Source organism: Acipenser ruthenus, chromosome 10 (assembly GCF_902713425.1).
Source record: "Acipenser ruthenus chromosome 10, fAciRut3.2 maternal haplotype, whole genome shotgun sequence".
Taxonomy (NCBI): Eukaryota; Metazoa; Chordata; class Actinopteri; order Acipenseriformes; family Acipenseridae; genus Acipenser; species Acipenser ruthenus.
Genome location: NC_081198.1, coordinates 42,934,120 through 42,951,085, shown reverse-complemented (window position 1 = coordinate 42,951,085; position 16,966 = coordinate 42,934,120). Strand labels below are relative to the sequence as shown.

At 36.6% G+C, this 16,966-nt stretch overlaps 1 protein-coding gene across 24 annotated transcripts in view; it reads right to left on the bottom strand.

The window, feature by feature from the left end:
- Positions 1-2,689: 2,689 nt before the first annotated feature.
- The window catches only part of LOC117407675 (bromodomain adjacent to zinc finger domain protein 2B-like), a 67,021-nt gene continuing 52,744 nt past the window's right edge, over positions 2,690-16,966 (bottom strand). For 7 of the 24 annotated variants that reach the window (XM_034012833.3, XM_034012940.3, XM_034012884.3 and 4 more), the window contains 21 exons: positions 16,661-16,726; positions 16,111-16,155; positions 15,820-15,852; positions 14,579-14,644; positions 14,188-14,328; positions 12,087-12,341; positions 11,399-11,613; positions 10,666-10,740; positions 10,220-10,457; positions 9,875-9,937; positions 9,647-9,791; positions 8,688-9,373; positions 8,034-8,313; positions 7,535-7,690; positions 7,134-7,294; positions 6,642-6,949; positions 6,067-6,202; positions 5,837-5,983; positions 5,261-5,535; positions 4,648-4,791; positions 2,690-4,065 (listed from right to left, as the gene is read on the bottom strand). In XM_034012833.3, the coding sequence (XP_033868724.3) occupies positions 3,912-4,065; positions 4,648-4,791; positions 5,261-5,535; positions 5,837-5,983; positions 6,067-6,202; positions 6,642-6,949; positions 7,134-7,294; positions 7,535-7,690; positions 8,034-8,313; positions 8,688-9,373; positions 9,647-9,791; positions 9,875-9,937; positions 10,220-10,457; positions 10,666-10,740; positions 11,399-11,613; positions 12,087-12,341; positions 14,188-14,328; positions 14,579-14,644; positions 15,820-15,852; positions 16,111-16,155; positions 16,661-16,726 (3,789 nt within the window). In that variant the 3' untranslated portion in view covers positions 2,690-3,911. The remainder of the gene's footprint in view (positions 4,066-4,647; positions 4,792-5,260; positions 5,536-5,836; positions 5,984-6,066; positions 6,203-6,641; positions 6,950-7,133; positions 7,295-7,534; positions 7,691-8,033; positions 8,314-8,687; positions 9,374-9,646; positions 9,792-9,874; positions 9,938-10,219; positions 10,458-10,665; positions 10,741-11,398; positions 11,614-12,086; positions 12,342-14,187; positions 14,329-14,578; positions 14,645-15,819; positions 15,853-16,110; positions 16,156-16,660; positions 16,727-16,966) is intronic. The other 17 variants (XM_034012868.3, XM_034012891.3, XM_034012956.3 and 14 more) reach the window with 11 other exon arrangements.

Sequence of the window (16,966 nt, the reverse complement as noted above, 5' to 3'; positions counted from 1 at the left end):
TGTATTTTCAACACATGGTGGCGTAACATAAAGTCACATATTTAAAATGATTTATTATTATTATTATTATTATTATTATTATTATTATTATTAATAATAATAATAATAATAATAATAATAATAATAATAATAATAGATGCTTAATTGTTTGATGAATTCTATACATGTTAGTTTTAAGTGTGCAAAAACGATGTGCTTTACATGAATACCAAAGGTCTCAGTAGTCACTCACAGCACAGGTGTTGCGAAAACAAAACAACAAAAAAAATATGCTTACACCACACTAAGATCTCGATGGTGTTTTCTTGTCTAGTTAATGATTAACAGAATTTTAACTAGACAATGGGAAAAAAACACACACACAGTACTACTATGAAAACACTGCATGAGGAATAGTGGAAGGAGTTGTGTGCACGTACATACCCACTGTATGCATTAAAAACAATGAACACAAACGCAGCCCTTTTTCTGAAAAAGACTATACCGTCAGGTTTACATGCACTTCCTAGATATGCAGAAACATGTCTCGGGCCCCGAATACGTCACAGACCGCCAGTGTCATCTTAGGAACCAGGAAGCTCAGCACGTACATTTTTATACTCAGTACGTAGCCTTTGTGTTTGGTTACTGCCCAGGAAGTTTTTGAGATGGGCGAGTAACAAAAAAGTAACCATAGACAGTAACATAAATAACTGTTCAACAATACCGAGCTGGGTCTTCAGCATGTTAGTTCAGCGAAGAAGTGATGGACAGACCATACACCACTGCCGTAAATTGAATATCCATAATTTTACCACACATTTAAGGTTTTATCTCTTTTCCCCCGAAATCTGACTCCTTGAACCATATCACCCTGGCCTACTGTAATATCACTTATACGATTACAAATGTCAAGATTCACAGATTCTTACACTGAATTTGATGGCATATTGTAGTTCTAATGTCCTTGTATGCTTATATTCTCTTGACAGCGATGTTTCTTATCAGCAGAAAGTAACATGAAAGTGAAATTGGTAATGAAATGTAATTCTTCCAACAAAAGAAAATGTAATTAATCTCAAGACAATAAAATTCAATAATGTGGTACAGAAAAAAAAAGTATACTGGCCCTGCTTATTGTTCCAGTGTGGCTTGTAATAAGCACATAACAATATATTAAGACACTTACCTACAGTACACATTTCTAAGAAGTGAAACATGTATGTTAACACCATAGTTAACAAAGGAGCTCACTTCTTTTCCTTTTTGCCACAGATTTACTAAAGAGTAATTTTCTTTTAACAAAATTAAAAATGGACCTGCCTGTACTTATCTTTATTTTGGAAGGGGGCGCTGGGGACCCAATGTAAATCCGTAGAGCATTACCATTATCTGAGGACAACCAGCTTTGATTTCATTTTCTTCCAGTGAGCCAGGTAAATATTAACATGAAATCTGGGCATCAGTGGGTTAAAAATATGAATCCAATATTTGTAAAATGCCCTTATTTTATGCTACATTGCAATTTCTTACCAAAGGGACCCTAGGCTGAGCTCCAACACAAGAGATTTGGGTTAGCCAGCCACCAAAAGTAGAAATTGTGCATTAGCTATTGGATCAGTATTGAGTGAATACCATCAGTCTCAGTTATGTTTTGGAAATGGCTGGTTAAAACTGTCTACTGTCTAAGGTGAAATGTTTTAACATATATTGTGCAGTGCAGTTTCCTTCTAATTCAGTACTAAATTAAAACCTGACAGGCTATCTGCTGGTTTCACAGTCCCCAGTTACATGGTACAAGTAAGGTAGTTCAAAATTAAAATCAGGGTGTGTGAAACCAGTTGTTAATATTCAATTTATTATTGACCAAATGGCAACATCCTTACTGTAGAAATGTCCTTCTTTTGGCAATAAACAATCATATATTTTTAACAAAAATATATTTAAATAAAAGATAGGTGATGGTTGTATCCACGTGGACTTAGCTTGTTTGGGAAAGCTCATGTTGAAATTTCTTCAGAATTAGATTTTAAAACATGATTATTCTGGTAGTTTTTAGTTTTGAGTTGCATGTCAGTTTTTAGTTTTGAGTTGCATGTCAGTTTTTAGTTTTGAGTTGCATGTCAGTTTTTAGTTTTGTGTTGCATGTCAGTTTTTACTTTTGAGTTGCATGTCAGTTTTTACTTTTGAGTTGCATGTCAGTTTTTAGTTTTGAGTTGCATGTCAGTTTTTAGTTTTGAGTTGCATGTCAGTTTTTAGTTTTGTGTTGCATGTCAGTTTTTAGTTTTGAGTTGCATGTCAGTTTTTAGTTTTGAGTTGCATGTCAGTTTTTAGTTTTGAGTTGCATGTCAGTTTTTAGTTTTGTGTTGCATGTCAGTTTTTAGTTTTGAGTTGCATGTCAGTTTTTAGTTTTGTGTTGCATGTCAGTTTTTAGTTTTGTGTTGCATGTCAGTTTTTAGTTTTGAGTTGCATGTCATTTTGCCCTGAACATTATACCTGAAGTGGATGTTTTACCATTTCCACATCCTATAAACTTTACCATGTTTTTTTTTTTTTTAATGTATTGCAAATAAACACCTTTTCACCTGTGGTAGCAATATAAGATTGTAGGTATTTTTAAAATATGAATAGTACATTTTTGAATGTCTCATCAATTATTAATTAAAGGCAATGTACACAGAAACCTAAAAAAAATAAACTAAATACTGGGTTGAAAAAAATCCTTTTATTATATCCGTGCCACACACACTAGTGAAAACTAATGCTCCTACAAAAAGAATGCTACCTGTTTTCCACAATATTTTTAAATAAAATAACTTCAAGTACTCTGACTTAGGTACAAAAAATTCTGTTCTAGCTGCCTCCAGTAGGCCACAATACACAGTAGTTTAAACACAGTTGTTACAAATGTCCTTTGTGTCTTCAGTTCTGTGGCAAGGCAGGTGGAGGGAAATGCATTTATGAAAAATACTGTGCGTTGCAATATATTTCACATGGATAAAAATGATTCTGTTTGAATTTTGAGGCCCGGGAAGGTCAAAATTATATTTAAAAAAATAGAAAAATGGGAGAAAAAAAAAACCAATCCCGTACACCCTGTTGAAAAGACAGGCACTACCAAGATTAAGGAGACCACAGTGTTTGCAGGGGATATGCACTGTACAAGCAATATATGTATAATCACTTTAAGACTCAAATAAAATGCTACAATCATTCTAAGGCATAAACAATATTCAATGTCTGAAAACAATATGTACACATCATACATATTGCAAACAAGACTTAATATTAACATTAATGAACAGTATATACAGATGTCTCACTGTTGCGCCACTGTTCTTTTGCAACTAAGTGATGCAAAAACAAATTCAGAAATGCAGCTTTACAGTATTACTGTAACAAATTCGAGTGCCCTTACGACACAAAACAGTGTAAACAGTTATTTCTTGGCTTTGTTTTATATTTGAAAAACATTCCTTGTTTTAGGATTTCTTTTTTTTTTAAGCAGTTTTTGCTGTTTCTTCCTTTTCATAGAAAATGAAGACTGGACCTTTTACTCATAAATAATTAACAAAATTAAATACAATCACTATAATATTAACTGCAAAGTAAAAATAAAAATAATGTACAAGTTGAGAAAGCTTCCTTTCCCTATTACAGCTGTGATGGTTGTAAATTCAGTGCAGTTTCATAGAATAAATGGTATTGCACTATGACACCCCTTTATCTTGAACTCTTTGGGTGTGTTTTCCCTGTTCTACACAAACCTGTACGTAAAACATTTAAATATAATGTAATTCAAGAGCCCTGGTTTCTGAAGATGAGATTTTCTTCACCAAGTTATATGAAACATAGAAGTACTGTGTCAATTAGCTCTGCTGTGAAATTTTTGACTGCTGGTCCCAGATAGTGAAGGTTGGGTTGATATGGACTTAGCTTGTTTTGAAAAGTTCAGTCCATCGTATCTCAAAATATCTTCTCATGTTATGACCAGCTCTTCCTATATCAGAATCATCTTCATTAAAAGTTTCACAGTTATCAAAAACTAGTCTGACATCAACAACAAATGCTTCAAGATTCTGGTACCTAAAGGGGGGGAGAAGCATTTAAATCATTAATATTTAGACATGCGATACATACATTATACAACATCACATACACTATATTTTGATAATGTACTGTATAAACTAAAGACACAAATCTTAATATATAATCTGAATGTTAGTCAACCATTACTTAATTACTAGAATTTTGTATACAAAAAATAATATGGCAGTGCTATTCTGTGTATGAATGAAACATATGTATTGTAAATGTCTTTTGTTCATTAAAGTATATGTGACCTGCTGAACTGTCTTTCCCAAATGTTTGATTTATTTGTTGTTCTTTTACAAGCCTGAAGTTATGATGTAACTTAGCAGTTAGATGAGTGGAAACAAAAGAATCGTGACATTTTAAACAGGAGGTTTTGTTACCAAGTGGAATGTGTTAGGTTCACAATAAGAAAAAAAAAGGCATAAAAAATCCTGTATTCATAAGAGATTTGAGTTTCATGCAACAAACACTGTTCTGAGAAATAAAGAAAGCCTTTGTTTAAAAGTTGTTTTGGACATAACTCTTAAATTCTGTGTTTAGGACCAAACATTTAAAAGACATTTTGATACTCACTGGCTGCTATCCAGTTTCTCTCGAATGGTTGCAAAGGCCATTGGTTTCTTTATTACTTTTTTATAGCCAGACACAAGCTTCAAATTCACAGGAAGCAAGAATGGCCATGCATCTTCATGTGTTTCCAACTCAGACAGGATAAGGCTACCAAGAGAAGCAAAAAAGCAAAAAGCAAATGGTAAGTCAGTTCTGAAAAGGTTTAGACTTCATTACTCATGTTTTATTTTACATTTTAGTATTGGGTTTATCTGTAAAAGCCAACAACAATGCATATGACCCATAATCACAGTATGTGATTACTGTACATTCATCATCTTTCTCAGTCCTTCCCATCTTTGTTTTTTTTTCTCTCAGCATGGAGTTTTAATATGCAACTGGTAGATAGCAATTAGATAGTATGGATTAGTTAATTGTCTTCATCTGTATCCACTGTGTGTACTACTCCAACAGCATATATCTTAATATTAAACTAAATCTCTGTATAGTACATAGCCAAACTCAATTAAATGGTACCATAAGCATAAACCGTAAGTATATATACCATATTCCACACACTCTATTTAACCATGTTACTTTATGACTTTTTTTTATACTTTAGTGAGAAAAGATTTACCTGCACAAAGCCAGATCCTTGGCATTATCTCTTGCTGTTTTAGCTTTTTTCACACAGGAGGAGCTCTCCTGCTTGGTCTGGTTTAAGGATGTATTTTCATCACCTTTCCTCTTTTTGGGCTCTTTGCCCCCTTTCTTTGGAGTACTGCTTGTACTTGCAGCATCATCCTCTGAGACATCTCCAGCCACAGACAGCTTCTTGCTGCATTTCATGTCATTGCCTTTTCTCACTCCTCGGATTTGGAGCTTTTTGCTCCTTGGGGACTGACCACTTGCCTGAATTGCAGAGAAAAAATAAATAGATGTTGAAAACACTGTACACATTCATAGAAGACCAAACCTACTTCAACAAAGTCTTTTTTTGTGTGTGTGTGGTGTGTGTTTGTCATTCTCAACTTTTTCAGGCTACATGTTAAAGTACCAAATGTGAGTTTTACTTTTCCTGTATTTTATATGGTTTGCCTCTTTAAAGATAGCAATATTATATATGTGGTCACGACATGTAAATAAGCATAAGCCAAATAAAGTATTTTTTTCTATTGTCCAAGGCAATCTCTGTATTGAAGGCCAGGATTACCTTTGCAATGCAGGCAGGACAAAACCAGTCACCCTCAGGTATTGTGGTTATCTTGGGTCTATGGCAGTAAGTATGACATCCTTTGTCACAACCATCACATAGCAAGAGCAGTTCCTCATTATCTCCCTTTCGGCAAATTTGGCAGTACTGCAACATATGAAAATTAACTTTATAACTGAAACTTTGCAAAAAAGCTAAGCTAATACTCTGAAGGAATACCAGATACTCACAACTTTCATGATGGATTTCTCCCAGGCAATTGATTTCTGCAGTTGCTGAATACAAAGAGCCACCTGAGCAGCACTGCGCACCTCACTCAATGCCTTTCTCCACACTTTCAGGCCTGGAGCAATATCCTCTTCACCTCTGTGTAGGGGGGAATTAGAGTAGCTGGGTCAGAGGTTTGCAGAGTGACAGTGCATCAAACCAACAGTAATTAATAAAGCCAACCAACAATACAGCAGCGCTCACAAGCAGCAAGAGTGCAAAATGTAAGGAGCTTCAATTGATAAATACAGTGCTTTAAGACCTTGACAACATGCCTCAGACATTCAACAGTGTGTGGTAGAGGAACTCAGCAGACATGAAAAACCTTCCACACTGAAAGATCTCAACAGTACAAGGCACCATGCAGATACAACCTGATCCTAAATGGATCACAGACATGCAGAATTAAAAATAAATGAAATCAACACAACTGAAATACATCAAGTGGAAATAAAAAGGCAAGACATAGAAATAAATAAAAAGGTTTGAATTAGCAAAGCAGCACAATAAATTGTTCCAATTAATCTCGATGACCTACCCGTCACCATCACCACTATTGGATGGTGCAGGAGCAGGGACAGTAACTGTGCCCACATTATCCAGTTTGATCTGAATGGTGGTACTTAAGGGGCTCTTCAGATACCTTCGCTCAATGTTCCTCTCCAACTCAGCCAGCCTGGTTACAGCTATATCTAGGGGGTTGTTGATGTGGCGCACAATGCTGCTATCACTGCAGTCTTGTTTTTCCCCTACATTATCTTCTTCCGGCTGTAACTTAGAGATAGACTTGTGCTCGTAGTACACCAGATCTTCCCTCTCCGAGTGAGGCTCTGGATAGATCCATCCCTGTGCATAAAAATCAAATACTGTAAATGAAGGTACTTGCAAGAATGGATGATTCTGTTAACAATATCTATCGATGAAACAAAAAAGTCCCTTACTCTTAACTGATCTACTTTCTTAAATAGGAATCCATCCAGAAAAAAGATAGCAAGAAAGAAATTAAAGGGTGTGATATTTCAGCTGTTACCTTGACTTGCAGGCTTGCGGAAGCTACTCTCCTTTCCAGCTCTTCCACTTGCTGCAGAATTGCTATATCCATGTCCATTGCCTGCTCTTCTACACACCAGCTCTCCAAAGTTTCCTGAGTTACCTGGTTTTCTTCATTGTCATTTATTTCCATAATGGCAACTGTCAATTAAAACGAATTGCATTTTCATAACAAGAATGTTCTATAGGAACAAGTACACACAGAGACCTTGCTACCTCCTTTATTGCAGTATATATAACTAAATGTAGTATCAGGATTATGACTGTAAATAATATACAAGACTGTCCTTTTTATTCTACAATGCAATGTGCAAAACATATTCTAACAGACAAGAGGCATTATCATTACAATTGCACACAATCTGAAAGTAAAAATCATACCATCTCTATTCTTAGAGCAGGCTTGGCTGATGTAATCCATGTGTTTTTGAATTTGCTTCTGCAAAGCTTTTTCCCTTATTCCTCTGAGATGTAATACTTTAGCCAATGTTCTAAGTTCCTCTGCATCTGTGACTCTCCACCAGCCAGTCTGCATTTCTACATGGGAGTAAGATTAGGAACATATATCCAGTTATTTGACACTCCTTTAGATAGTACAAATGCATCAAGGTTCATACAGTGGCAAAGGTTATGGAACAGCATCCCTATGTTCACCATGTTGGCTCCACCTGGCTCCATAATGTACTCCACTTTACTGACTATGTTGCAGATATAGTGGTGTCAGTTTTAAAATGACTCAACTCTATATGCTTTGTACTGGCTAGCTTAGTAATGATCATACCAGCAACACCATTCTGTTACAATCTCAATATCAAACCAGAAAAATACAAATCAATGGGAGGTGTACTAAAACAATGTGTATTTCTGCATTTCACTGTACCTTCTGGAATGGGCCTTGGACAGGGATAGTCCACAGGTTTCGCTACTTCAATTGCTGGAGAGGGGGCAGATGGGGGCTTCTCATTTTGTGGCATAGGAGACTCGCTTTTACTTGTGGAAATGCTGGCTGCCAAGAAGGGATTAGAATTTCCCTCCATCGCTCCGAACCCTGAATTCAGTGCATGCGGCAGTGGAGAACTAGTGAAGGGCAGATTTGGACTCAGCATTCCAGAGGGCCATCCACAAAAGGGAAGCCCCATTAGGTGTAAGCCAGGTTTCATCTAAATAATAAGAAATAAAAAAGCATTCAACACCAAAAAGACAGGGAAACTGCTTGTAATATGGAAGTAAATTTACCTGAAATTGTGACAAGTACTATGGACGTTATAAAGTGAGTTCAGGTACCAACGGAATCAGTCATTCGATGTCTGGCTGTGCTGTTAATGGGAGCCTTTGCAGCAATTGTTTATTGTACTATGTCATGTTAACACAGGACTCCGATAAAAGCGAATGGCAGAGAGATCCCACTTGTCATATATGGATTCTATTCTTTATTCATGAAAAAATACACCCCAAGGCCACACATGGAATAATTCTGTACACATGAAGTGCCTGGTTCTGGGTTGTGAGTCTTAGTATTTATGTGAGTACACACCTGCAGTGCTGATAATGCAAAGGGGTTGAGCCCCACTGGGTTTTGCAGTGATCCAGACACCAGTGGAGGCGCTGGAGATGGGGAAGGAGATTTAGGTCTCATTGTTGAAGACTGGGGGGAGGATGTTGTAGGCATGGTGTGATGGGTTACAGAGGTGTCATCGCAAGGTGTCCTTGGTAAAAGGCTAAACCATTGTCCACTTTTCTCTGTCAGTACCCTTAAAAGCTGGTCATTTGAAAGCAGCGGAGAATTGTAAAACTTCCCTGGGCTGTTCAGGACAGGATTAAAAAGGTTCAAGGTAGAGTCCGGCTTGGAGTCTGAGCAGCCCTGGGAAACAGCCGGCTGTGGGCTCAGTGCGCTTTGTGAGATAGTGTGACTGGGAGAAGGGATCATTGTGGGGATGCTGGTTTGGCTCCCGTTTGGTTTCTGGTTCAGTGTGTCCGACTCTGGAGACATTTTTGCTACTTCCAAGAGTTTGCTGAGTTTGGAGAAGGAGCCTGGCTTCTGCAAGAATAGGTTGGGATTGTCCTTCTCCTTTCCCTTCCCGCTGCTCTCTGCACCACCGATGTTGAGACTGATGTTAATGTCAAGAGGCTTCTCCTCTGGTACCTCAGGGGGCTCTTCCTTGATCTGGATAATTTCTGAATTCTTCAGCCTCTCTCTCTCTTTTGCCAGTTCCTCTTGACCTGAAACAAAATTAACAGTACTGATGAACAAACAGCAAAGCAAACATACTGAACAAATATGAACAATGAACAATAAAATGATATTGTTGTCTGAAAGTTGATACGTGTAGTTAAACCAAAGTCTTGTCCACATTGTAATCCAATGACTGTTTTGTAAAGAACACAGGATAATTCCTGAGTTAATAATAATAAAAAATAAAAAAATCACAGGATTCTTCAAATAAACAGCATTTTTTTTAGTAATTTGTCATATACTGTGGCTGTTTCTCTTACCTTCCCCACTTTCCAGGGCCTCCACAAAAACTCCACCACACTGGGGCAAAACCCAGTACCTGCGCTTATATCGATCCTGACCAAACATCATTGACCGTAAGGAATGAGATGCTTCAAACAGTTTCCTTCTGAACTGGCTCTGTTGCTGTAACAATGGAAGCGTGTTAAGGTTTCTTGAAAAGCATTACTTAAAAACATATTTGTTGTTCTGTAAAGCTGCTTTTGTACCTTGGTGAGTTTTTCAATCTGTTTTTCCAGTTCCTCAACACTAGTGGTCTGGTACCCATCATCCTAAAACATAAATCTGGGTTACGTTTTCAAGTTAAAACACAATTACTGGATTGGATTTAAATGACAACATTGGACATTTTTTGTTGTTGTATATACTAGTTTTACTTCAAGATATTTTAGTGATTAAAGTTATAACAAATCAACTAAACTGATATTTCTAATTATAGTATATTCTTCTTAGTTTTAATACACTCCTTATGATAAATACAGTTCCCACTCCATACCAAAAGACAATTCAGGAAAGCAAGAACAATTATTTGATATTGCAGCAACAGGCTGTACCTCATCTTCACAAGCTTCCACTTTCTTTCCTTTCTTTCCATCATCTTCATCGTCCTCCTCCTCATCCCCCTGCTCGTCACTATCATCATCATCATCATCATCATCGTCATCACTGTCCCCACCTTTCCGCTTGCGTTTGCGCTCAGGGGTGGGGGTGCCCAGGGCCTGATCCTCCCCCCCATCTACACAGCCACTCGTGTCCCTTTTTCCTGTTTTCTTGGCGTGAATAATTCTCAGCCTGAACAGAGGGATAGTGGATAAGGCAGAGGTTAACAGTTTGAAACGTACTGTCAAAACCTCTTGGTATCAAGCCTTTAACGATATGAAAAACCTATTTATAGTTACAATCAGCATTTACAATTACAGCTATTTGTGTGTATAGATAACACTGCAAGATGTTGCTTCTTAATCTTAAAAAGACACTTTACTAACCAAGTGATACTTACTTGCGGAGCTTGCCTTCAACTATCCACTTGTCCCTTCTTAAATTGGACATATGGTCAATGTTTTTGTCAATCTCACTGAAAAAAAAACAAGTTGTCAATTTAAATGCCATTTGTTTTACATCTCGATTACAATATTTGCTTGTATTCGATCTTAAATTTGCCTTCCACTTTTTAATTGTATTGTTATCTGCAGTATAGCATTCTCTAGTTCATCCTTCAGATGTATTATGCTTCACATTACATACCCTGGTGTCCATGAAAAACAAAGATTCCTTATAGTTTTCTTTTTCTTTTTTGATGTGTGGTCAGGGACTACAGTATGCTGATAAGAATAGTAAGGAGATGCAACTACAGTACGTGTGATATCATAAATGCAAAAAGATTGGCTAGATTTTTTTTCTGGACATTAAAAAGATTTTGTTTTTGCCCATATGATGCATGAGATTTATTGATTTAGCAACATGCTTGAATCATGATATGGTAAACGTTTTTGCAATAGAACTATTGCCAAGAAGGTATGAAGAGGAATAATACACCACTTTATCGGTGAAGCAATAAACACTTTATTTATGTGCAATGTGAAGGACGTATTTTATTATAAGAGTACCATTTAAATCTACAGTCTTTTGTTTAGTTAACTAAAAATCCCTGCAATGCATACAAGTATATAAGTAACACTTCAATGAGGAGTACAGGAGGCTCAAGTACTCATTAAGTACAGTATCAGTTTTACCTCACTACACTCTTGCTGCATGCCAACTCATTCACAAGAAAAGCCAGAATTGATGCTTTCTGCGTTGGAGTGTGTGCTTGGAAAGCTTTTGTCTCCAGGCTTTCAGTGAGCTCTGTCTGACCACAGTGTGCCTCCATGTATATCTGCAGAATCTCCGACACATTATCCCGGTTAATCCCAATGTTTGTCAAATGGTCACCAAGAGCAGTTTTTGCCTAGAAAAAGGGTTAGAAAATTAAGTTAAGATAGGTAGCTAATTTCAAAAGAACATACGTGCTGGAAAGGATTCATTTCACTTAAAGGAGTTGTTATGGTACCTTTTTTAATCTACACAATACCCCAAGCAATAGTAACATTTCTGTTTACCTGCATAGCTCAATAATTGAGTGCAAAACTGAGCTACTATTTTGCTAGGCTGAGCTATGTTAGTTTGGCTTTTAATTCACGTTAAAATAATACATAATACATACACTTGCGACTTCTCTCCCAATTGAATTACTTGAAATACAGTAAAGAGTGGAGAAAGATATCTTTAAATATCTCTGTTTCTGTCTCTAAATTGACAAAGGAGCTGTAAAATTTAGAGTACAGTTTTTGTTTCTACATCTGGATTTTGTCTGCCTTTAAGGGCGCCTGTTCCAGAGTTCCAATTTACATTATATAAAGGAGAAGGGCTTGAAATTCTTACGCGGCAGCCAGGTGGCAGTCCTGGATCACAAACGACAGCTGACAGGAGCCTCACTAGCAGGTCCTGCACTTCTCCCATGCTGTCTCCCACATTGAGCAGCCCCTCCTGAAGCACGCTCAGATGAGGGACATCCACGCTGATATCAAAGCCAAGAACCTTCCCAAAGTTACGCAGGAACTGAACTACCATCAGGCAATCTGAAAAGGTGCTTCCAGAGAGCACAAGGCCAGGAATGCGATTCAGCTCTGGAAGTGGCTGTGAATTGAACACACTCAATCAGTTTAGGCTAACCCTAAATACTGTACTCTCCCTTTGATATACAGAGCAATAGTATTTAAAAGAATCTTTGAACAAATGCATAGGAAGAACATGTTGGCAAATAATCCACTTTTAAAAATGAAACTATTTGCTGAGCATGATACTGTGTTATTTGTATTCAAAGGTTTTACATGATAATTTTCTACTGAGCACTGCTGACACTAGATGGCAGTATAATGTACTGGTCTCAACTACAGTACTGGTCAGTGTCTTCTCTGTGTTATGAATATAACACAAGCAAAAAAAAAAAAAAAAACATGGCCAGCTAATTAGTCATTACATACAAACTGCAGAGCATGAGGAATGCCTACATGCTATTCAAGAGGTCATGGATCTCTAATGCAGAAACCCATTACTTTAAATGGTGGTCCAGTCACCCAACTGCCCTCTGCATCTGCCAAAAAATGATTTAACCAACCAGAGCTAAAAAAATCTTACCAAATATGTATTTCCATCACTTCATATATCCCACACTTTGATATATGAAAGATGCACACATTATTTTTAATGGTATAACTATTTGTGCACAAAAGAAATAAATAAATACATACATACATACATACATACATACATACATACATACATACATACATACATACATAAATAAATAAATAAAACTGCTGAACACTTTTTGTACTTTTCACAATGCAGCACTTCCTGTCATGGAGGAACAGTTAACATTTTAAATTTGTTGCTTCTGGTAAATTGAGTTCTTGTAAAAGGAAAAACAACTCAAAATGTTTTTTAGATTTTTTCTTTTTGTTTTTGTTATATGTATACACCCACCTCTGGTTATATTATTATATTATTTTGTACTGCACATCACAAATAAAAATATACAAAACAATTAAAAACAAAGCACTAATATCATACTGTTATCACATACAGATATATTACACACATCACATATATTGCACAATAACACAAAGCAAATTAAATATCTACTTGCTGAAGCGGTTTTTATTTTAGCCAACGAGGTGTTCACGTGTGGCAGCAATGCACTAGCAAAAGTCACAAGGCAGTGACGTCCGCTCCCTAGCAACAAGCCTCCTGTGTTGGGAATGGATTCTTTCAATGCAGCAGGTTTGTGCATTTGAGAAAGGTGAGGAAGACTCATGAAATTAATTGGAGACTGACGTTGACGAGAAGCGGTTACCCTCCGCTGTACGAATTAAAACGGTGTGCTGCTTTTTACACCAAAAATGAGAAAAAGCAGGTTGCGTAGAGGACTTATATTGGACCCTCACGCCCCCGATAAAACGAGGGTGTGGTTGTACAGTATTTGTTAGCCTATTTGTTTTTCTATGGTTCTCTCGCTATATCGCGGCCCTCGATATATAGCGGATTTATATTGGACCCCGACACCCGCGACATATAGAGTGGGAGGTGTGCGAATACATATAATATATATATACACACACATATATATACAAACACACACACACTCACTCATGAAAAATGTTTAAACATTTTAAATCTCCTAAAAGCTTCCTGCTTTGTCTCACCAGTACCAATCGATGCTTGTCCTATGACATGCGTTTTCAATGTTGACTGCTTTCTTTCACGCGACCTCTTGGTAAAGTAAAGCATTTTTTTTTTACCTTTATTATAATGTTTGCGTATTTCATATAGGATAACATGAGACCTACTTATGACATACATATTAGGTAATGTTTACTGGAACTATTTTATTGGCTCAAAGTACTTTAACTGACTAGGACAGGATCAATTTAGTTGAAATAGGTCAGATGTATTTATCCAACCACATTGCAAATGTGATTACCTTATGATCTGCTAAGCACATATCCTCATTTGGCTTCTTCAGCTCCTTCGCAATCTCCAGTTCCAGTCTCCTCAGCTCCAATTTCCGTTCCTTATTTAAACGTTTCTCATCCTTCTTTTCCTGCTTTAATCTTTCTTTCTCCTTAGTCAAATTTTGGACAAGTTAACAGTGCATGCTAATAGTACTGTTGCAGACAATCCAGAATGAGGATTATGTCATCAGAATTCACACAATACTAAGACTTGCTTATAAATTACAGTACTTTAAAAGCAAATTGCTTTGAGATGGATTCTTAGTTTTGTTCACACTCCATATATTTTCAAAAAATGATACAAGGTCTAAACCTCCAAAGCCATTTCAAGGAGAGACTGCCAATTCATAAATCACTTACCTCAGCTTTCTTTCTAGCATCCATAGCTTTCAACAACATCATATGTTGCCTTCTCCTCTCTCGCTCCTAGTGGAGCAGAAAAATACTGTCAGCGTGACATGGCTCAAATACTAGCAATCAATGTGAACATAAAACAAAACAGCTCAATACAGCAGGTTTAGCAATATAAGACAAATCACGAAAATGGCCAGGTTTGTGTATGTTTTAGTTGAGGATTAGAAAGCATAACAGTGACAACCAAAAGCAAAAGGGAAAAGCAACAGATGTGCGGAGAGTGTCAATAACAGAAGCATATGCTTTTAGTTGTGATGCTTCTTCATAAGCTGGCAGGTATAAAGCACTATGGTTGGCAGGTACAGGTCAGTAGCCTTACATCTGCTACAAAAGCATCTTACAATAAACCAAATTATGCTATAAACAAGCTATATGTTTTAATTGATATTTAAAATTTGGCAAAAATGATCTGCATTTCTTGACTGGAAAATATACACTTTCAATGCCCTTCTAACAAAGGGCATGATTTTATATGAAGGGTTAACTGCAGTCATGCATACGAAAACTCCATTAGGTTCAAAAGCTGAAGTGGAACAAACAACAATAACAATTTGGAGTCATTTGTAGAAGGGCAAAGAAACTATATGCTATTCCAAATGCACTGCTAGATCCAGTATGGCATGGGTTAAAGGCAATGTTAGCATTGCCTATTGTAGGGCTAATGTGGGCCAAGTGAACATGACTAAGTTGTGGTGAGCTTATTCTAGAATATAAAAAAAAAAGAAATGAAGGAACTTTCTTAGTGATTTTATGCCTTCAGTTAGCAACCAGGCTTATAAATGCCAAAGGATCAGCTGGGTTGCTGTCCAAAACACAGATGGAAAGGTGACATGTAGCGATCCTTTGAGAAACATTTAGCTCTATTACTGGACTTTTAAAACAAACATCTATTTAAAAAACAGTGACAATAAAAATGTAATGGATGGGATTGATTACTGAAATTTTGTACACAAGCATATGGATTACAGCCTATATACAGAGATCATTGTAACGAAACAAAAACGAAAAGCAATTTAAATTGTCAAATTTGTCCCTAAACAGAGCAGATGTATGCAATGCACTGTGCTGTAAAGCCATGCAGAAGTATGTAGTATGACAGCAGCCAGTGCTTCACTTTGTGCATTGCTATGACAACCATATCACAACCAATTCACGATGCGGTGTTAGATGTACAAAAATAAACATACCCATACCATATCTAGTCTATGCCTCTCCAACTCCTGGTAGAAAGAGTTGGCAAAGTATTATGAAACAGAAATCACAAAGTCATAAAACCAGTTTATAAGAAGAAAAAACACACCCCAAAAAGAGATAACCCAATAGCAAAAGTATGGAAATGAAATTAAGAAAAAAAAAAAAAGGATTTAATAAACAACCAAGAATTTATATAAAGGCCCCAAAAATGATTAATTTGAAATTAGGAAAACACATAGTTCAAGCACCATTTTAAAGTATTATATCAAACGAGTAAAACCAACCTGGTGCTTCAAAATTACAGCTTGTTGCCTTCTCATTTCCTTCTCCTTGAAACAAACAACAAAAATGCAGTTTAAAAGATAAACAAGTACAAAAACAGAATTAAAATGCAGACAAATACAAATTAATGTTTTTGCTCTCATATGCTTTGGGACATTCAACTTAAACCATTACCACACTGGCTAGCGTTAAAGCTTAGGGTCAGTTTAGAACTAAAGTAAATGGGAATGGGAAATGACCTAGCCATTTCATCACTGTGTAACCGATGGCCAAAAGTTAACCAAGCTCTGAATTTCGATGCCATGACATAGTATTATCTTATCGAAAACACTCGCTTAAATGTGCTAACACAAATCCCCTCACCTAAAACCTTAGGAAACTAGCAGCTATAAACATTATTTTGTATTTACTTGCAATTTCAGTCTCTTAAATAAAAATACTGAATACCAATGAAGTGCACTGCTGATGTAATAATGATTGTTTTTTAGTCAGATTACTCACAGTCTTCGTACAGTTTCCCCCAAAAAGTCATTGTGGCCCATCTAAACTAACCTTTGTTCGTTTCTCAGCTTCCGATATTTTGGCATTTGCTGCTTCTTCCTTCTTTTTCCTTTTAGCCTGTGCATGCAAAACAGGTCCGGAGGTCATGCAACAGCACCACTATAGCTTAAAAAACATCTCAGTCTAACATCTACACGCTTCAAAAGGTAACAAAGTTTACAGCCTAATAGTTATCAGCTGTTATATGGAATAAGACTACACAGTGTCAGCATGATCCCAGACTATAGCTATTGCAAAGAAGAATGTTAAAATTAGAACTGCTACTAATGCAAGGTGTGATTATTCCTGTGGGTTTCT